The 21,886-nt window shown below is 50.3% G+C and overlaps 1 protein-coding gene across 1 annotated transcript in view; it reads left to right on the plus strand.

Moving 5' to 3' along the window:
* DDX4 (DEAD-box helicase 4) overlaps nucleotides 1-16,151 on the plus strand; it is a 38,972-nt gene extending 22,821 nt beyond the window's left edge. The window contains exons 10-22 of the mRNA XM_080678736.1: nucleotides 490-531; nucleotides 2,317-2,364; nucleotides 2,468-2,515; nucleotides 2,740-2,882; nucleotides 3,489-3,641; nucleotides 3,997-4,151; nucleotides 6,262-6,391; nucleotides 8,272-8,438; nucleotides 12,437-12,582; nucleotides 13,820-13,919; nucleotides 14,699-14,969; nucleotides 15,113-15,223; nucleotides 15,837-16,151. Coding sequence (XP_080534862.1) covers nucleotides 490-531; nucleotides 2,317-2,364; nucleotides 2,468-2,515; nucleotides 2,740-2,882; nucleotides 3,489-3,641; nucleotides 3,997-4,151; nucleotides 6,262-6,391; nucleotides 8,272-8,438; nucleotides 12,437-12,582; nucleotides 13,820-13,919; nucleotides 14,699-14,969; nucleotides 15,113-15,223; nucleotides 15,837-15,926 — 1,604 coding nt within the window. The 3' untranslated portion in view covers nucleotides 15,927-16,151. The remainder of the gene's footprint in view (nucleotides 1-489; nucleotides 532-2,316; nucleotides 2,365-2,467; nucleotides 2,516-2,739; nucleotides 2,883-3,488; nucleotides 3,642-3,996; nucleotides 4,152-6,261; nucleotides 6,392-8,271; nucleotides 8,439-12,436; nucleotides 12,583-13,819; nucleotides 13,920-14,698; nucleotides 14,970-15,112; nucleotides 15,224-15,836) is intronic.
* Nucleotides 16,152-21,886: the final 5,735 nt, after the last annotated feature.

Below are 21,886 nucleotides of genomic sequence, written 5' to 3' on the forward strand. Positions count from 1 at the left end.
CCACAAATGAGTGAGATCATGTGATATTTATCTTTCTCCGACTGGCTTATTTTGCTCAGCATAATGCTCTCTAGGTCCATCCATGCTGTTGCAAATGGTAAGAGTTCTTTCTTTTTTACAGCTGCATAGTATGCCATTATATAGATGTACCATAGGTTCTAATCCACTCACCTGCTGATGGGCACTTGGGCTGCTTCCAAACCTCAGCTATGGTGAATTGTGCTGCTCTGAACATAGGAGTGCATACATTCCTTCTGCTGGGTGTTTCTGAGTACTTGGGATATAGTCCTAGAAGTGGGATCTAAAACTTTGAAGTTTTCAGAGCAAACATCCAGATGAGAAAGAGGGTTAGATGAAATGTGGACTGCAGAGATGGGTGTCGAGGGACTAGGAGTCCCGAGCACGCGCTCAGGGTCTGAGCAGAAGCAGTCCGTGGTGTGCGCTGGAGGGGAATGCTCTTTCTCAGGAGTGCCAAACCATGTCTTCCAGGCAATGGCGACGTTTCCCAAAGCAGAAGCGGGAGTGGGCGAGGTGAGTGTTTGTTTTTATTTGTTAATTTATTTACTTGCAGTTAATCCTCACCCAAGGATAGTTTTTCCATTGATTTTTAGAGAGCATGGAGGGAGGAGGGATTGGGGGAGGAAGTGAGAGATATACATCGATTGGTTGCCTCCCACACACGCCTGACCAGGGCTGGGCATCAAAACCCCAACCCAATGCCCTTGCCCGGGAATTGAACCCGTGGCCCTTTGGTGGGCAGACCAGTGCTCTAACCACTGATCACACTGGTGAGGGTCAAGGTGAGTGGTGTTCGGTTTACCTGTAAGGGGTTAAAGTGATTGTAATGCAAGTTTAATTTTTGAAGTTAAACGTAGCTGTCGCTGCGCTTACACACTGGGAGGGGCATACATTGGCACAGCCTGCTGTTCAGAGTTACTTAATGCTGTAGATGTATTTGCTTACTATGTGTACAGGCCTGTTTACTGCAGCTTCGTTTACAGTAAGTAAAGACTGAACGTCGCCTAATATTTATCAACAAGTAACTTCAATAAATAATGTAACCATGAGGTGAAATGTCAGGTAAATGTTAAAGATTGAGGAACATCTGTGTACAGATCCTCATTTTAAAACAGCATGTTTTTCCTTACGATACAGTTTGATTTGGTGGGGGTGGGGTGGGTAAAGTTCAGTACATCTGACGGGGTGCTCTGAGGGGAGTTTTCAGTTACACGTCCTTCCTGTCCCGTAAGAGGGGCCATGCTTTCCCGGCTGCTAAGACAGTGAAGCTGGAGGGCCGTCTGGAAACCCCTCAGTGACATGGCGAGTCGGGGAGCATTCAGAGCAGCGCTCCCGCCCAGGTCCTGGAGTCCCGATTCTAGAAGAGATTCTTCTCCAGGTCAGAGGCTCCCGTGCGGTCTGAAAAGAAACATTTCCAGACCTTTCTGTGGACACGAAAAGCAGGCTCCCAGGAAGAGACTCCGTCTTGTTAGCTTTCCCCATGGAGCGCAGTCTGTCCTGGGTTATGATGGTCCCCCAGCGGCCCCGACGGGAGCGTTGGCTGAAGGGGAAGGTCACAGGTGCACAGGGAGGAGTGAGCGTAGCAGGCCCGCTGCTCCTCGGTCCTGCCTGCACCGTGGGGTCTGGAAGTTGGGTTGGGATGCTCGGAGCGGCTCACCGTGCTTCACCTGTTTGTGCAACAGCGTGGTTCCTGCTGACACCTGCTTTTCTTCCGGGGTCTAGACTCCCGGCCGGAGGTGGCGGCATTGTTAGCCCCTCATAAAAAGCCTGGTCTCCAGTCTCCTGAGCTTCCTCTGGACAGCAGTCCCAGCTCCTTGCTGGGGAGTGAAGCGCGTCCTGGGTGTCAGCAGGGGAGAGGACATGACGCTTGGCCTGGGTGTCTGACTGCCCCTTGGCGGTTCTGCTCTCTGGCCTTTCCCTGTAATAAGTCATCACGTGAGACCTAGGACATGGTGGGACCTGGAGGTGCTGGTGGGGATACCCCAACACAGGTGAATGCTTAGTTCCTTTTAGAAAATCCCTTTGCTTGAGGGATATAGGAATTAGGAGACATAACAGCTTAAAAAAAAATAGTAATATTTAACAGGGTCAACTGCATAAAACCAGCATTTTGAATACTAAGGAAACTTAAAATGCTCAGGATTCTACATATCTTAATTGTCTCAAGTATTGTTTGTACCAAAGGACTTTAAAGACGCCTGTCCGTTTTTAGAATTGTTCTCTTGGAAGACAAGCAGTGGAAATAAAGATGGGCACAGCCTTGGTCTTGACTGACTGTCCCTTGGATTTCCTTGCCAGGTGGTTACAAAGGGCTGAATGAGGAAGTCGTCACCGGCGCTGGGAAGAGTAAGTGCTCCTTTAGATGAGGGGCCTGGTGCTTAGAGTGAGAGCCCTTTCACCCCCAACTTTAAAAAGCATTTCTCTCTCTTTGGGTTTGATTCCCTTTAAGATTCTTGGAAGTCAGGAACTGAAGGAACAGAAAGTGATGACACTCAAGGTACATTAATTTTGTGTGAGTCACAGAATGTGTGTTGCATTTTAATAAAAACGCAGAATATTTAAAAGCGAAGTTAACTTTTTAAACCTAGAAATGAAAACTTGAATGCTAACTGTTGAGGAATTCTATAGCGTTTAAAGTTCGATTTGCCCGTTTTTGTCTGTTTCCCTCTTACTTTCCTTCTAGTCCTGTAATGTAGACTCTGTTTATTATTGAATTCCAAGGACCCAAGGTGACCTACGTCCCGCCTGCCCCGCCCGAGGATGAGGACTCAATCTTCGCCCACTATCAGACAGGCATCAACTTCGACAAGTATGACAGCATTCTCGTGGAAGTGTCTGGACACGATGTTCCACCAGCGATTTTGGTCAGTGCAGTCACTGTCCCTGTATGGACTGTGTCTCAAACTGTGGTTTCAAAATACGTGATACATCCCGTTAAGTTGACCCTAAGGAATACAAGAATTTCATTTTAGTAAATAAAGTGTTAGGAAGTGTAAAACCATGTCTGCCATCCACATAGCGTTAATTCCTACGTTGAAAGACAGGCTACTCTAAACCAGGATGCGCATTTTACTTAAACTTACTCCAAAGGATACTTCTGTAGAGGCACGGGTTCTGCTTCCTAAGTATGTGAGAGTGTGGGTTAGGGGGGTGATTTCCCAAGGCGGGTGGGACCTTGTTGATAATGGGGCCTCGTTGATAATGATCCCTTATTACTGATCAGTTATTTGTGTCTCACGGGCTTAAAGGGGGCAGAGAAGCTGCTTTTAGAAACACTGTCTCCTGGAACTACTCCTTACGCGGTTGAGGAGTGATACGGGTTGGATCGTACTTGGAGTGGGCCGTGTTAGTAAAGTGACTTGAGTATGTAGAGTGGAATTAAAAAGACTGAAAACTAGTTCCAATGGAATATGTTTATGGAATGATCGGCAGTTGATAAATGGAAATGAATCACTCCCCTTTTCTTTTAGACGTTTGAAGAAGCTAATCTCTGTCAGACGCTGAATAACAACATTGCTAAGGCTGGTTATACAAAGCTCACTCCTGTGCAGAAATACAGCATCCCTATTATACTCGCAGGGCGAGACCTGATGGCTTGTGCTCAGACGGGATCGGGAAAAACTGTGAGCCACTTTCCCGCGCGTATTCTGCCCGTACTCGAGTTGTTAACATCTTTTGAACTTGGGTTCTTCCCCAAAGAGCTTGAATCTCTTGTTGGATTGAAGGTTTGAAGATGATTTCAGTGAACTGTCGTAAATACTGTACTGAAGTTTTTGCTTCTGGTTTCTGCTTTTATTGGGGGGTGTGTAGTTCTGAAGAAAGAATTGTGAAGTGATTTTAGACTAGTTTTCCAGTTAACATGTTTAATTTTTCTAAGTGTGTTCAGCTCCTTCCGGAACATGGTAATATCTAAACCAGAATGATGGAGGGTGAAAGAGGATGCTTGGTAATTTGTAAATTATGCCATTTAACTTGCAGGCAGCTTTTCTCTTGCCGATCTTGGCGCACATGATGCGTGACGGCATCACCGCCAGCCGTTTCCGAGAGCTGCAGGAGCCCGAGTGCATCATCGTGGCCCCCACGCGGGAGCTCATCAATCAGATCTACCTGGAAGCCAGGAAGTTTTCTTTCGGGTGAGTGCGGCTGGGGGCCACGCACAGCAAGCGTTTCTTTAAGAAGACTTTCCCCTCTGTTTGGGGGAGAACTCAGTCACAACACAGTCATGTAACTTAATTGAAGTGTTCTTTTTCCTAATCTTGTTTATGGAACCCCTGCTTATTCTTATTTTTAAAAAGAAACGTGCTCATGAAAAATTAGATGATAATAGAAAGATAAGAAAGTAGTGAACTTATTGGTGTATGTTCTGGTAGTTTTTAATTTAAAAAATGAACTTCAGGTGTTCCTAATTTTCTGTCCTTTTACACATAAATATGGAAAACTGCCTATTTCATAATTAGACCTAATTCTTAAAGACTTTATGTGTATATTTTATTTCCCTATTTGGGGGTATTGGAGTTGTTTCTAATTTGGGGCTACTATGAATAAAGCATTCTTATAACCATTGTTTTGAACTCTGTATCTGGCACATTACTTGCCTTCATTTCCTTTAGTTCTTTTTCTAGATTTCTGCAGTTCTTCTATTTGGGGCGTATTTCTCTGTCTCCTCATTTTGGCTTCTCTCTGGGTGTGTTTCTGTGCTCTGGGGAGAACTGTTGAGTCTCCCAGTCTTGGTAGGATGGCCTTAGTGGTAGGTCCTCTGGGGCCCCGTGACACAGTCTCCTTGACCCCTAGGCCAGTTCTCCAGGAGTCTGTGGTGTGGCTCTGTGGGTCTCCTGTGGGAGGTGAGCCTTGATGGAAACATGGTGCCTGTGGGCGTGCAGTACGAGGACTCGACACGGCGTGGGCGGCTGTTCCTCCAGCCCTCGTCCAGAGCCACACGATGCGGTCTGTCCCCGTGTGTCTGTGGCAGCCTTCCAGCCTCCATCCCTTCCCTGGAGCCCAGAGTGAGTGCCTACAAAGGAGCATTTGTGCGTTGTCCCTTTAAGAGGACCCCTGGGTGCTCTGTCTCACCTGGACAGGTTGGATCCCTGTTGATTTTCACGGCCAGATGTTATGTGGCCCCTCTTCCTGGCTCTGGCACTCTTGGCTGGGGAGCCCGGTGTGGGGTTGAGACCCTTGCTCCTAAGGGGGAACCTTTGCAATGAGACATCCTTCCTGGTTCTAGCCGCTTGTGGGAGGGGCCCAGCCCTTCTCGCACCTCCCCCCTCCCTACCAGCCTTGGGTGGCATCTTCTGTAGCCTTAATTGTCAGCCTTCTGTTCAGCTTCCTCAGCCGTCCTCCGCTTGACGCTCAGCTTGGTGGGTTTGTAGTTCCGCTGTAAGGTTGGTGTGGTCGTGGGAGGAAGTGAGCAGCGTCCACGCGCTCTGCGTCTTGCACCGTCCTCCACACGTGCATCTCAGTCCTCGTGACAAACGGTCGCCTGCTCAGCTGTGTCAGCTGTGATTGTAAATGGTGTGGCTGTGGTATTGCTTATCCTAGAACCGACCCTTTCTCTTTACGAAGGCATAATATTCCTTTGGGTGGATGGACTGTGATTTTGAGTTTTCTATTGTTAGATGCTTAGGTTTTTTCAATCTTTCAATACTAAAAATAATGTTGGCACTGGATCTTATTATACAGTCATCTTTGCCCGCTATGGGGACATGTCTGAAGGATAAATTGGTATGTGTGAACTTACTGGAATAAAAACACGTTTTTAAGTTTTAATAGTGACTACAATTGTGAAATGGGTGGCATCAGTTTACCCCCTCGAGTGCCCGTTTCCCTACGGTCTGCCTGACTGGTGTTACCACATTTGAGGGAAATGTTGTATTAATTTTCATTTGTTTTCCTTTTTAAAATAATGTGTGGGAGCTGAGCCTTGATGGAAATATGTGGCTCAAACTTAAAAAAGGTTTAAAGGTCATTTGCGCTTTTAATGAGTCATTTTTTCATGTTTTTGTCCTACTTTTGTGTGGGCGGTGGTGTTGTTTATCCTTGTTTTTGAAGAGCTCTTTATCAGATACGTGATAAAATATGTTTTCATGGTTTTTCATTTACCAACTTCTTCCTGGGAAGAATTTAATTTGTAAGGGTTGTTGCATGTATTAGGTTTTGTCTTTATGGATTTTGCTTTACGTTTTGTTAGATAGAAGTGTCTAAGTTTCAAGCAACTAGAAAATAACATTTTTCTCTTGTCAATAGAACGTGTGTAAGAGCTGTTGTCATATACGGGGGAACCCAGTTTGGGCATTCAGTTCGCCAGATAACCCAAGGCTGTAACGTGCTGTGTGCGACTCCTGGGAGACTGATGGACGTCATCAGCAAAGAAAAGGTGGGCCTGGCGGAGGCTGTGTGGGTGGAGTGAGGTTTGGGTGTGGGAAGTGGAGACAGGCTGTGAAGATGGAGATATTTATCAGAGCACCATTTATAACCATTTGTACATTAGGCCCCACCACATTTTTTTAATGTGTTATTGAAATAATTTCAACAGGAGATAAATAGTATTTTCCATTTCATACTTGGGAAAACAAACTCAACATGATCATGTTATTTATTTAAACCCCCCTAGTTAGCTCTAGTAAGTTAATAGGGCTAGGGTGGAATCTGGATCTGATTTCAGAATCCGTATCCTATATCCAGCCACACTAGAAGAAAAATGTGATAAACGCTTTTCTCTAGTTTCATATACACTGAATGGCCAGATTATTATCATCTCTGAACGCATAATAATCTGGCCACTCTGTGTTTCCTCTATAATAAAAGGCTAATATGCAAATTGTCTCCTTGACCAGGAGTTCGACCAGCAGGCAGGCCAGCCAACCGCCCATGTCCCCTCCCCCTGGCCAGGCTGGCTGGACCCCACCCATGCACGAATTCATGCACCGGGCCTCTAATACACACACATGCGCGCGCACACACACACACACACAAACACACACACTGAGTGGCCAAATTATTATGCGTTCAGAGATCATAATAATCTGGCCACTCAGTGTATGTCTTGATGAAATCATTTTTCCCCCTAAGGAAGCCTTTGACAAAGTAATTTTGTCTCCCATTTCGGTGTGGGAGCGATAGTAACCAGACCTGTTAATTTCCTAAGACTTTAAGGAAACTTTAGGGCCATGTAGTTTTTTAGGTTTTCACGTACCACACTGTTACATCCCTGAACAGTACTTCAAGTTCACTTTCATGAACGGGATTTGCTATTTTTTTAGCTCTTCTCTAAAGAGGTTACTCAAAACAAGCTTTTTGTGCATCAAGGCACTTACTTCTCTTAGAATACTTATTAAGAGAATCCAGAGTGGGGAGGAGGGAGGGGAACGGATGAAATAAGATGAGAGGATTAGCCAGAGAACATGCTGTCTATGCACAGCCCGTGGACACACACAGCTGTGTGGTGATGGCCAGCGGGAAGGAGAGAGGGGCCGGGGAAGGTGGGCCAAGGGGGGGTTGGAAATGGGGACATCTGCAATAGTGTCAGCAGTAAAAATAAATTAATAAAAGAGAGTATCCCGGAGAGGTCCATCTTGATCTGTCACTAAACATGTCCCATGGTGGTACCAGTCATTCATTTCCTGTTTGCAAATGTGTGCTGCTCTTTATAGCAATAACGGTTCAAGGGCAGAGGCGTTTCCCAGTTGTTCCTGAGTGATTCGAGAATGGAGAATTTATTCGGGGTTTGAAGGAGTTAGAAAAAAATTGCCATTTAAAAGACATTGTATTTGTCATCCTGTTAGAAATTTTTATTTCTCAAGGAATCTGACTTTATCAGATAATACAGTCTAGATCTGTGCTGTCCAATTCATCATTCATGTGGCTATTTAACTTCAAAGATGACACAAAATTTAAAATCCAGTTTCTCAGGCACACTAGCCACAGGTCAAGTGCGTGCATAGCTGTAGTGGCCGCGGCTGGTGTGTCAGGCAGCGAAGATGCAGAATGGTCACATGAGTACTGTAAGGTCTGCTGTGCAGTATTGATAGAGATGTTCTGGTTGTAGTCATAACTTATAAAATGTTTAAAACATTAGAGATAATTGAGAACTGAAATAAACAGTAAAGTATTATCTAAGCATAACCATTCTCATCGCATTGATTTCTAATCTTCATCCTTAAGAAAATAGTAGTAGTTGGAATGTGGAGAATATTTTAGTTTAATGTATTAACTAGTGTGCATTCTCTGCTCTGATCTTTGAAAATACCCGTAAAGATTGGTCTTAGACAAGTCAGATACCTGGTTCTGGATGAAGCTGACCGCATGCTGGATATGGGCTTCGGACCAGAAATGAAGAAATTGATTTCCTGCCCAGGAATGCCTTCAAAGGAACAGCGCCAAACCCTTATGTTTAGTGCAACTTTCCCAGAAGAAATTCAAAGGTTAGTTTTTTCTTCTTCAAGGTAATTGTGACGCACATAAACGCTTTTAGTAGAAACAGGCAATATGAGCGCCCTGTTTTTGAGAAATACTTGATTCTTTTAAGATTTTAAAATAGTGTAAAAAGTAGATGTATTCCTAAAAAGTTGGCCATAGTCTTCATTGTTTCTTACCTTTGTTCTTGGCTTTGCATTACCATCACATTTTATTAATTGTGTATGTGTGTATTATAGCACAGCACCCAGCTAGGGTTTAGTCAGTTCTTACCAAATGAAGTTGTCTTTGTAATTGTCCCTTTTCTTCACGTCAGAGTTACAGAGCTTGGGGGAATGGGTCTTGGGGAGGAGATGTGCGTAGCAGCTGTTGGCAGATGTTGTGTGGAGAGCTGTGAGGTCAGGAGGGTCCTGGTAGCGTGGTGACTGCTCAGATGTTGTGTGGAGAGCTGTGAGGTCAGGAGGGTCCCTGGTAGCGTGGTGACTGCTTTGGGTCTGCTGGTCCCTCAGCCCTGCAGCCTGCGGTGCCCCGACAGCAGTTTCAGCTCCTAACTCAGCTGTTTGCAGAGGCGGGACCGTTCCTCTTTGGGAACCAAGACCTCCAGACCTGCCAGCCTACCGTGGGGGCAGGAAGCACAGGTTCCTCGAGTGGGTCTCTGGGGTGATGGGATGGGGCCTCTTGCTTATGCCCCTTGGTGCCCAGGCCCCCGCCCCACAGAAAGATCCTGATGCCGAGTCCCTGTGCCTGGGGCGTGATGCCGGCCGCACAGAGGGTCTCTTCAAGCCGGCGCTGGCCGTCTTTCCAGGGGACGGGAAGGGCGGTTCCAGCTCCTGTCCGGCGGCAGCTGCAGAGGTCCAGTGTGACGTGACCTGTGGGCCGCCTGTGCTGTGCAGAGGGCGCTGCTCTGGTAGAAGTGGCATGGGGCCACGTGCCCCCAGGCCCTCAGGCGGGCTGGCTGGCAGTCTCTTCAGCCAGTGTCTGGTGTCTACCCTGAAATAGGAAAGTCCTTGGCTGTCAGCCAGGCCAAATGACCATGTGTGCCCCTCTGGGCAGCAGTGTCTGCTGAGGCCCTTCCATGGGCCGTGTTGGATTCTGAGCCTGGGAACAGACGGGAAGTCGGGTGGAGTCCCTGCTCGTGGGTCGTGGGTATCATCCAGTCCCTGACTCCTCGGTCGCGTCCCAGCCTTCTGCCTGAGTCCGCGCTCCTCCCTCCACGCTCGCCCAAGCCTTGCAGCATCCATTTCGCTGGCTGGCACCTGCCAGGAATGCCCCACCTATTGCCCGTGTCCCTGGTCTCTTTGCTGAGCTCCTGACGCTCAGCTCTAACCTCTGGGCGGCATTTTCCTCTTGGATGGATTACCAGCACCTCCTGCTGCTCACGTCCAAGGCTGACCCTCTTGGATGGATTACCATCACCTCCTGCTCCTCACGTCCAAGGCTGACCCTCTTGGATGGATTACCAGCACCTCCTGCTGCTCACGTCCAAGGCTGACCCTCTTGGATGGATTACCATCACCTCCTGCTCCTCACGTCCAAGGCTGACCCTCTTGGATGGATTACCATCACCTCCTGCTCCTCACGTCCAAGGCTGACCCTCTTGGATGGATTACCAGCACCTCCTGCTCCTCACGTCCAAGGCTGACCCTCTTGGATGGATTACCATCACCTCCTGCTCCTCACGTCCAAGGCTGACCCTCTTGGATGGATTACCAGCACCTCCTGCTGCTCACGTCCAAGGCTGACCCTCTTGGATGGATTACCAGCACCTCCTGCTCCTCACGTCCAAGGCTGACCCTCTTGGATGGATTACCATCACCTCCTGCTCCTCACGTCCAAGGCTGACCCTCTTGGATGGATTACCAGCACCTCCTGCTCCTCACGTCCAAGGCTGACCCTCTTGGATGGATTACCAGCACCTCCGGCTCCTCACGTCCAAGGCTGACCCTCTTGGATGGATTACCAGCACCTCCGGCTGCTCACGTCCAAGGCTGACCCTCTTGGATGGATTACCAGCACCTCCGGCTGCTCACGTCCAAGGCTGACCCTCTTGGATGGATTACCAGCACCTCCTTCTCCTCACGTCCAAGGCTGACCCTCTTGGATGGATTACCAGCACCTCCTGCTCCTCACGTCCAAGGCTGACCCTCTTGGATGGATTACCAGCACCTCCGGCTGCTCACGTCCAAGGCTGACCCTCTTGGATGGATTACCAGCACCTCCTGCTCCTCACGTCCAAGGCTGACCCTCTTGGATGGATTACCAGCACCTCCTGCTGCTCATGTCCAAGGCTGACCCCGCTTCAGCTCCCTCTTGCACGTTTTCCTTACTGGGATCATGGTCTTTTTAAGCCCGAGTCCTGTGGATTATGTGGAATCCTCCCTCGCATTCCTTTACGTCTCTGCCCTTGAAAAATATTCCACTTGGCAGTTATCCCTAGAATGTTTTGAATCTGTTAGTTTCTTCTCTGTTTCCGGCCGTAATTTGGAGCCTTTTCAGTTTCCCTCTGCTTGGCGGGCAGTAACTTTCTGACCTGCCTCCCTCCCTCAGCCCCACTTTTGCATTAGAAATAATTCTAAAATGAAGTCTGACCCTCTTGGACATTGATTCCTAATAAACCTGCATGTCTCCCACCCTCACAGACTAGCAGCTTTTAAACCTCACCTGCCACGCTTACTGGAATGGTGGGTTTCCGGTGTGGGAAGCGGTGTCCTGTGGCTGCGCAAGCCGCCTTCCAGCCTCCTCGTCGTCAGTTCCCACCTCTCCTCTCCTCTGGCAGGGAATGCCTCGCCCCCCATTCCTCTCCCACACTCCTACTGCCGCTTCCTCAGATCAAGCTTCAAACTCGAAGACTCTTCTAAACAGACATCATTTTACACTGTTTAAAACACATTGTACGTTTATTGGGATGTGAGAAATGCTCAGTAGATGCTTTTGTAACACTAGATTGTTACAATAAATACATTAAAATATCTGCTATAAAATTAAAAGGTGTAGATATTGAACTGCGCATTTTAAAAGCATAGTGATTATTTTTGTATAAACGGGGTGAGCGCCCAGAGGCAGAGACCGTCGTGTTCATCTTGGTGCCCGGTGCCCAGTCCCGGGTGTGCCTGGCACAGGCGCTTGCACAGTGGATAGGGAGTGAGGAGGAGGGAGGACAGGGAGGACCTGCAGGTGCTGTCAAGGTTTATGGACGGGAGAGTGCTTGCTGGAAGGAGGCGGGTCAGAAGGAAGCTCTCTTCCCTCTGTGGTGGGGGAGCAGGTGAGGAGAAAGAAGCAGCAGTGACGGATGAAGATTCTGGATGCACTGAGGTTGGAACTATTTTCACGATGTTCTAGGAGGAGCTAGAAAACAAGGGAGAGAGGAGGACCGAAGGCAGATTTGGATCTGCCCTTTCATCCCCAGACTCCACTGTGTGACTGCCAGCCCCCTTCTCCGTCCGCCAGGTCTCTGGGGGACCTTGTGCCTGTCAAGATGCTGGTGCCAGCTACTGAGCGAGCATCCACGGCTGGCCTGGCCTGGCGCTGGGCCCTCACTCATTTCTTTGCCCAGTTTATTCAACAAGTACTGTTTTCTGTGTGCATCACGGCGTGAAGAGCCCCGACCTAAGGTCCGGTTTGCTCACAATAGTTCATTGAAGGTTAGTGACTTGATAAACAGCATTTCACGTGCTAAAAGCACTGAGCAAAGAACAGCATGTTTGCATAAACTTACATTTCAGTGGCGCATACTTCTTATTGTTACACACACATTTCATAGTTTGGCGTGGTCAGCACATGCAGTTGGAATTATTACCATGTCCATTATTTGACACAAACGTTTCCACTAGTAGTTATGTATTTTGCAGATCTTAGTATTTTATGTTGATCTTTGAAAGGAGTATTTGGATGACATAAGTATCCACCTTATATTGTAGTTGTTATGATCTGTCTTGCAGGATTTTAGCAGATGTTTTGTGTGTTAATGGAAGAGGTAAAGTAAAGGAATAATCTTTTGTCTTTCAAGGATGGCTGGGGAGTTTTTAAAGCCGAACTACTTGTTTGTTGCTGTTGGACAAGTGGGTGGAGCATGCACAGATGTCCAGCAGACGGTCCTCCAGGTGGGCCAGTACTCCAAGCGAGAGAAGCTGGTGGAGACGCTGCGCAACACAGGTGCGGCATCGGTGTGGTACCGCTTACGGTTCTGATTTTCTTAAAGCTGCTCTTAAGGGTTGTTTGGTATGAGTTTTAATTAGTCTATTTTCATTATTGCTTCTTTTTCTTTTTTTATATATATTTTATTGATTTTTTACAGAGAGGAAGGGAGAGGGATAGAGAGCTAGAAACATCGATGAGAGAGAGACATCGATCAGCTGCCTCCTGCACACCTCCCACTGGGGATGTGCCCGCAACCAAGGTACATGCCCTTGACCGGAATCAAACCTGGGACCCTTCAGTCCGCAGGCCGACGCTCTATCCACTGAGCCAAACCGGTTTCGGCAATTGCTTCTTTTTCTAAAGCTGTCTTTATGACTCAGTCTCCTGGTTAAATTACATAGTAGTGTAGTCCTTTCTCCTCCATAAAGGTTAAAAGTAGGAAGGATTTGAGACTTGGCTTAACAGTATTTGACTAAAAACTATTCCAGCAGAAAAATAGGGGTTTTTGCTTGTTTTAGAAAATAGAAAGGCTTGGTAACATATTTTTACAGCAAGCTCTGCTCCACCGAAGGTGAGCTCTGCTGTGTTTCTGGCTCCCCGTTTCTGCTTCCGAAGGAGGCGCCTCCTGTGTTCATGGATTTGAAGCTGGAAGGGACTCTAAAAGACCCAACTCTACTTCTTCAAAATACTGGGGAGAAATCCACTTCCCCTTCCCCAAAACCATTCTTAGGATAAGTCATCCACTGTGTCTCTGTTTGAGGGAATAGCTGGAGGCTGTACCTGGAAACAAAACTTCCAGTGGGGCCATCTAAGGCCGCCTGCAGGCCAGTGGAGTGCCTTACAGGCTGCACGGCCCTCCCTCCCTCCCTCCCTCCCTCCCTCCCTCCCCCTTGTAGCTGCTCTCTCTCAGTTTGAAGGGGAAGAGGCAGAAGAAGGCAAGAAACCATCTGATTTCCAAAAGTGAGCAAAAGAAAGCAAGCAGTCTTTAAAGGTGTCTGGTATTCATTACATACAGGGTAGGGTGTTCCTCAGAAATAGATACAGTGCACACTGAACAGCTGACTCAAACTGGATTTCTCTCTCTCCCAAGCCCAACCCCTGAGGAGCTATTTGTCCCGATACCGACCAGGCCAGGCGGCTGGTGGAGGTGCTGAGGGGGCAGAGGGGGAGGAGAAGGTTTCCTCCTCGCCCCCCTTTCCTTCTCCTGAGTGTTCGGTTTGCATGTTGGTCAGCTTCATTGTCTTCCTTGTAGGTGATGAAAGAACAATGGTCTTTGTTGAAACTAAGAAAAAAGCAGATTTTATTGCCACTTTTCTTTGTCAAGAAAAAATATCAACGACAAGCATTCATGGGTGAGTAGATTAATACCCCTTCCTAGGAGGGAGGTGGTGTCTACATGCCGTTTGTTCAGAAACGTGAGTGTATCTAACGAATATGATAGAATCCCAGGATTCGTGTTCAGAATTCTCCAAACCGAAACTAGTCTTCTTCATCTTCATTTCAAGGTTTTGTGAGAACTGAGCGTCAGGGACGAGGGAGGTAAGGCCTGTCTTGGGGCTCTTCCTCCCAACGAGTGGGGCCTCCTCTGAGGTGCCCCTGCAGGGCCCGGCCCTCGGAGCCCAGGGCTTCCTCTGCCACATCTAATCTGCTTGGCACACTGCGTGCTTACAACATGTGTTGACCTGGCTGTATTGGCCCTTCGCTGGTACATGTAAAGTAATTAGTAACTATGTAGAATGCTGAGGTTATACTTTGTCAAAAATCTGTATTTTTCAAGAAAGTATTCTAATCAAATAGTGTTTCTTCCAAGACTGGAAAGATTATTAATAGCGATTATTAATAGGTGAGACTTGACATTTGTCATCCTTGAGTTTACAGTTTGGCTGTATGTTTTAGCTGTTATCCATCTGCAACTGGGGATGGTGTTCCAACCTCCAACTATGGTGGGAACTGTGTAATATGTGGTATGTGAGAGAGAACATTAATGTCATACGTTGCTAGTATTAAAAAGAAATTCAATGTCAAATGTTTTTACTGGTATTAAAAATAAACTCATACGTCAAGCTTTAAAGGCTCTCCTTACAGTTTTCTTCAGAGCTGTCCTAAAATGCATGCTTTCCTTTCTTCCAAGTGACCGGGAGCAGAGAGAGCGGGAGCAGGCCCTGGGGGACTTCCGCTGCGGGAAGTGCCCGGTGCTGGTGGCTACTTCAGTGGCCGCCCGGGGGCTGGACATTGAGAACGTTCAGCATGTGATCAACTTTGACCTTCCCTCCACCATCGACGAGTATGTTCACCGCATCGGGCGTACCGGCCGCTGTGGGAACACGGGCAGAGCCATCTCCTTCTTTGATCCCGATTCAGACAGGCATTTAGCGCAGCCGCTCGTGAAGGTGCTGTCGGATGTAAGTGTTCCATCTTCGAGCTGCACCGAGTGTCCTCCCCCCCGCGGGGAAGTCGGCTCGGCACGCAGGGGCGTTCAGGAAGGTGAATGGCAGTCTTTGAGGCTGCATCTGCGTGTGGCTCATGAAGTTCATTTGTTTTAAAGGCCCAGCAGGACGTTCCCGCGTGGCTGGAAGAGATCGCCTTCAGTACCTACGTGCCCGGCTTCAGCGGGAGCAGCAGAGAGAACGTGTTCACATCAGTGGACACCAGGAAGGTTGGTGGGGGGGAGGGGCGGTTCAGACGGGGCTTCTAGTCACTCCGTGGAAGTATGTCTGCTACTGTGACTGCCGAGAACCGCCAGCATTGGCCGGAGCCATTATTTTTGTACCGGAAGGTTACTGTACTAGTTCTCTAAGATTTCATATATGTAGGGGTTTTGGGTGTTAAAGGTGAGGAATTAACATCAAGGTTTATACTCCTAAGTCCCCCTCTCCCAAGTGTGCTGGCATTTTAAATTCTAATTTGGTATCTTTTGAACTTCCTGTAGGAATTCTTTATTTTTGGAATTCTTGCCACATGATTACTAAGATGCAGTCCTGGAGACATGAGCTGTCCATCTTTTCTGATGTGTCAGTTTCTAGGCAACAGAAACAGCACAGGAATCACGAAATAGCTGCGCGTACTCATTGGTGTACAGAGCTTTAAGCTTCTCCATTTGCCAGCACTGTTGGCTTCGAGTGTTTTCCTTGACTTCCCGGTGGAGCTGGGCCTGGTCCCCAGAGAGCTGGGTCCTGGGGCCTCGTGCTGCCTGCCCTCAGTCCGGGCCGCGGAGCCTGAGGCGGGCAGCACACTAACTCTCTCTCTCTCTCTCTCTCTTTCCCTTTAAGAGTTACCGTGGCAAGAGCACGCTCGGCACAGCAGGCTTTTCCTCTTCCCAAGTCCCTAACGCAGCAGCGGATGACGAGTCGTGGGATTAAAGCCGCGGCAGCCTTCAAGCTCTGGTCGTTGCGATGCAGAGCAGCAGTTTTGATTTTGAGTTTTTAACGAAGTGTGAAACCCAGTACTCGTACCTCCTGTCGTTCTGTTCTTACTCCCGCCCTTGAAACCCCCCAACGACCAGTTACGTGAGATGCTGACGTTACAGCTTTGCAGCTACTGATACAGATGGTGTTGCCTAGAAAGATTAAAGCATTCTGAACGTCTTGCTTCCTTCTAGTGTATTCTTCAGGGATCGTAGACATGTTTCCCGTCCGGATGCTAGCTGAGTCTTGGGCTAGTGTTGGTGACCCTGTAACAAGCAGCAGCGTCGGGGATGCGCTTGCTTAGAAACGATTGGGCTGGGTTTTCCTTGCGAGGAGGCTTTGACCAAAGCAAAGGTGTGTCCCTGGAACGTGAGGCCGAGGTGACAGCAGGAGCCTCTGCGGGCAGCTTCTAGGGGCCAGAGGGCCCTGAATGCAGCTCAGTGTGTGCACGTGAGCTCTGTACTCCGCGGCCAAACGTGGTTTCTGTCCTGTGCAGACTGTCCTCGAAAATAAAGGCTGAGACCCTGCCCTCTACGCCTTGCCACCACGCTTTTCCTTTGTTGCATAGCATAGTTTCGACTCCTCTCTTCTGAAATTTTGTTATGAAACCAATGAAGTGAACAGAGTCATCTTATATAAATTAAATATTAATGTATAACGTACACGAATACACTGATGTATTGATGAAAATCATTCTTTGAATACAAACTAGATCAACAAAAAACAATGTTGTTCCTTCCTGCCATAATTAACCTTTTGATACGTTAAGATTAATGAGGGAAACAGCCCCCTTTTCACTTGCCATTATATATCTTAAACTTGCTATGTCTAGAATGTAAGAAGTTCTTAGATCATTGAATGAATGAACCAAAGCGTTAAGACATAAAGCGGTGAGGTGTGAATAGTAGGGAGACAGAAGTGATCTGTTTGAGTGTATGTCATTGTTCACTTCAATCCAAAGCAACGTGTCCTCAACATATACCTTGTTGTAGGAATTCGGTTAATAAGTGAGATCACCTATGAAAAGAGGGACATTCAACAAAATGTTAGGATACCAGTTAGATGCCTGCCACATGCCACATTAAAAATAAATTTGATGTGAATTACAAAAAACCTACAAAAATACAGTTAAACATTAAACCTTTGAATTGAAGGTGAGAGCCGATTGTAAGCTCAAAGGACAGAAATGATGAAGGAAACAATAAACAGGTTTGATAACAAAAGGATTATTCACTGACATAAAAAGGGTAAACAGGCAAGTAAAAATAATGCCGTGCCTCCAGCGGGCTGTCGGTGAGAGTCTATCGGTGGCTGGTAGGAACCGGGAGACGATGCACAGACACCAATGGCTCAGAGGGAGGTTCCGCCGTAAATGTACGGGAAACCCTTACCTTACACTTCGGGACCGCACTTCTGGAAAAGGCGGAGGGAGGGGGTGTTTGCGTTGTTACTGTAATGTCTCTCCATTGTCTCTTCCCGGTTGGCTTTGTTTACGAGGTTATTTACAAGCCATTTCTGTCTTTTCCATTTCCTCAGACAGCTTCTTGGTCCGATTGCTTTAAAAGGCTTTTGACTACCTCGATGTGGCAATTACCACACATAAGTGCATTACTGAATCACAGGTAAACATGCAAAGAAAAGCACGCGCAATCCACCATCATTGCAGCCCGATCGAATGGCCCGGGTCTCATCCTCATTTCTAAGTATAGGTTTGCTGTCTTCAAAAGAATATCTGAGTAGAGACACACATACAGTTAGAAAGTGAAATGTGATGGCTTTAAAGGAAGCCGTGGGCTCCTGCCCCTCCCTTTCTAAATCGCTGGTCCTTGTCCCCTTCACCTGCCTTCACCATGTCTGGTCGCCATCATGATTTACTCTGCCTCACCAAGTTTAGACTTCTATTGACTTCATGTACGAGATGTAAATATTTAACTCGCCTCTCCTTAGTCATTTCCTGTTTTCTCCAGCTATATTGAGATATAGTTGACATGCAGCACAGTGTAAACTGAAGGCATGTAACATACATGTTTGTGAAATGATGCCTGCAGTAAATTAGTTAGCATCCATCCTCCTCATACAGGTACAGAAAAGGTAACAGCCCCGGCCGGGGGCTCAGTGGGTTGGAGCGTCGTCCCACACACCAGAAGGCAGCAGGTTCGATTCCCAGTCGGGGCACATACCTAGGTTGCAGGTTGATCCGGTAGGGGCGCATTCAGGAAGGCAACGGATAGATGTTTCTCTCACATTAATGTTTCCCTTCCTTCCTCTCTCTAAAAACCAAGAAAAACATACCCTCGGGGAAGGATTACAAAGGAAAAGCAAAGGCACAAGAAGGAAAACTTGGTCGCTGTAAATTCTGTGCTAGGAGTGTCAGTGCTGAGAGGTTGAGAGCCCCCCACCCCCGAGTTCTCTTTCCTTCCTGGGACGTGCACCCAGGCCGCTCACGTTTCCAGACTTAGCGTCCGCCTCCTGCTCTCCCCATGAGGCCGGCTCCCCCCACAGCCGTTCTGACACCCAGAGCCCGCAGGCAGGGTCACGTTGCGTGATGATGGCTCTCCGCGTGGGCCAGCCATCAGTCTGATACCCTTGCCTCCACGGTGTTTCCAGCCGTAGGGCCTCCACGTTTCCGGGGAGAATTACAATGTCAAGATCAAGTGAAAATTGGTCGAAACCGTTCACACACCCACTTGCTTTACCCTTGGACCATCGGTTTACCTGTGGCTTGCCGTCCTCTCCTCGGGAGGAGGAGCGGGCCCCTTCCCCAGGGTGCCTTCTGGGGTCCCCGTCCGTCCGTGTCCTCTGGAAGCTGATGGCGAGGGCGGGTGTGCTGGGGCTTCACCCCGAGGGGCCTTACTCCAGCGCGTGCCTGCTGCACCCCGCTGCACCCCCTTTTCTGGAGGGGGGTGTTGTGTCATTTCTTGGCTAATTGCCCCCTGAGTTTGCTCTCTTGTGGTAGATTGTACAATTAACCTTCTGTATCTCATGTTGTATGGTTTTTTCATCTGTTCTTGTAGAATTTTTACTGTCTTCCAATCCTTTTATTGTTTTTAGTTATTTTTATTTCCAAGCGCTCCCTTACTTCCTCTTGTTTTCCCAAATGTTGCTTCGTCGTGCATTTCTGTCCCACTAGCCTTTCACCTGGGGTTTAACAGGAAGTCGCTTTTTGCGTCCAGCAGGTGTTTTTCTGCTGTTTGGCCTCAGAAACCTGAAGCCTCCCTGCGTTCAGGTTTGGTGGAGAGGTTCACGGAGACGGGCTATGCCAGCGCTCGGCAAATTCGGCCCTCCGCCCCCTTGTGGCCCTTCCCCCAGGGGCTCTCCGCCCTCAGAGTTCAGGCCTCGGCTCCGGAGGCTGCAGGCTGGGACGGACTGAGGAAGCTCGGCCTGGCTTCCTGTGAATCCTCGCTGTTAACGAGGCAGAGGTGGAGCTGGCCGAGGCTCCTGGTGTGAGTGTCAGAGAGGGACCGGAGGTGAGGCGACCTGACGTCCTGGGGCAGACGACCTTCCCTGTCGCCAGGGTCTGGGAGCGGAGGGGGCGGCCGCCTGGCCACTGGCAGTGCTGCCAGGTCCGTGCTGGGCAGCAGCCGAGGCAGAGGCTTCCCTGCGCCCAGCTCACACAGGTTGGCAGTGCCCGTGTCGTCGCTCCCCGAACGTGAGAGAAGACAGCCTTGCACTTGGGAGGGGGTGTGAGCTGCGCACAGAGTCCCATGTGTTAAAGCACCTTCCTGCGGCCCCGGGAAGGGCCAGCCGGCCGTGGGCGATGCTGCCCTGGGCAGCCGCGGTGCCCGCTGTGGGCCTAGGGCCCCACCCAGCGCCCCGTCCTCAGCCGGGACCGCCTCCCTCCGCCTCCCTCCGCCTGAGGCCCTGATGGTGAGCGGGCGCCCGTCCTCCTGCATCGGCCTGGGGAGAGCCGAGCAGGCCCGGGAAGCTGCCCATGCTGGGGAGCGGCTCCGGGCACCCCATGACCGCTGCCCGGACCCGGCGGGAGGTTGGCCGCTGGGACCGACTGGGACTCTGCCCCCCGGAGCTCCGCGGGCAGCACCCAGGGGAGAGGCCCTGGGCGGGCGGGCTTTACCCTCCGACCCCAGGCGTCTGCGTCTCCTATTCTCTCACCAGGACCCGGCCACTGGCTTAGGGCCCAGCCCAACCGGGAAGCAGCCTAGGGCCCTCCCGCCGCCACAGCTGAGGACGCCTTCCCAAACGAGCCGTGTTCGGAGGTTCTGGGGGGTGAATGTTCCGGGACCCGCCTCTGGGCTCCCCGAGGAGGTGGTCAGGGTGCGGCCAGGCCCGGCCCAGTGCCCGCAGCTGTCCGGCTCTCCCACCCCTTCCGGGAACTGTTGGGTTGTGCCCTTGTTTCCAAGTGCCAGTCCGCTAAGAGGCCTGCCTCTCAGCTGCTCCCTGGGGCCTCCGTTCCCTGGGCGGAGTCCCTGGCTCCCTCCATCCCTGAAGCTCGGGGCGCACCTGCGTGAGCGCTGGCCGCGAGGGGCTGTGGCACCTGGTGGGCTCCCCTGGGGCCTCCGCCTCCCCTCTGTCCCCCGAGCCGAGCACAGGACCGGACGCTGAGCGGGGGGTGTGGGTTGAGCCTCCCCTCCAGCCTGTGGTGCCTCGTTCAGGTTGCAGTCATGTGTGGCTGAACAGCCGGGCTGCCATCTGAGAAGCGGGCGCTGGACAGCTTCGCTGTTGGGAGAACATCCCGGAGGCCCTCGTGCCTGGACGGCGGGCCGCTGCCCCCGAGGCCTCGCGCCTGGACGGCGGGCCGCTGCCCCGGAGGCCTCGCGCCTGGACGGCGGGCCGCTGCCCCGGAGGCCTCACGCCTGGACGGCGGGCCGCTGCCCCGGAGGCCTCGCGCCTGGACGGAGGGCCGCTGCCCCCGAGGCCTCGCGCCTGGACGGCGGGCCGCTGCCCCCGGGGCTGCAGCCCGACAGCACGTTACTGTGCTGAGCGCGCGGGCGAGTGACACAGCAGGAGGCAGCTGGGCCGGAGCACGGAGACGGTGCGGGCGTTGGTGCGGGGCTGGGCGTGGTGACTGCGAAGGCGGGCCGCGGGCTGAGCCGTCCTGGGGGTCAGGAGTGCGAGGGAAGGCCAGGACATGCTGCGCGCTGTCCATTTAGACGACACGAAACGTATAAAAAATGGTTTTCTTTCTTCAACGATAAATTAACCTCAGCTTTCTCGCACCTTTTTACTTTGTGAACTATTGGTGTGTTGTTTTTGTTAATCCTCACCCGAGGGTATGCTCCCTTGATTCTTAGGGAGAGAGGGAGGGAGAGGGAGAGACATCCATGTGAGAGACACGTCACCTCCTTCCTCAGGGACCACCCCCGGGCTCCCTGCATCCCCTCACCTACGCCCAGGTCACAGCTGGTGCCATCTCAGCCACAGCCTCGTCGGTGTCCTGCCCTCCTCATCCTTGGCAAAGCCTCGGAGGTCACGGACAACCCTCCGATGCCTTTTCCCAGCGCCGTTCATGCACGGCTCGGTGGCATTGTCCAGCTCGCTCAGGTGCCAGTGCAGTCCCCGGTGCCGAGGTCCTCTCAGCTGCACCTGCACCTGGCCAGGGGCAGCAGCAGCCTGGGCAGGGTCCCCCCTTAGGTGGGAAGCGGGCCTCTGAAGCTGCTGTACCCCCTGCCCCCTGGCTGGCTCAGAGACGGAGTGTGAGGGGAGAAACGCCGCTTTTCAAAAACCCTCACCCGAAGAGAGAGGCTATTTTTTCCTTTGATTCTGGAGAGAGTGGAAGGGAGGGAGGAGGGGGGGAGAGAGACATTGATGAGAGACACATCAGTTGGTTGCCTCCCGCCCCGACCGGGGCCAGGGATCGAACCTGCAGCCGAGGTATGTGCCCTTGATCGGGAATCAAAACCGCGACCCTTTGGCCTGCAGGCCAGCTCTCTCCATGGAGCCCCCGGCTAGGGCCACAC

This window comes from Plecotus auritus (assembly GCF_963455305.1).
Source record: "Plecotus auritus genome assembly, chromosome: 7".
Classification (NCBI taxonomy): Eukaryota; Metazoa; Chordata; class Mammalia; order Chiroptera; family Vespertilionidae; genus Plecotus; species Plecotus auritus.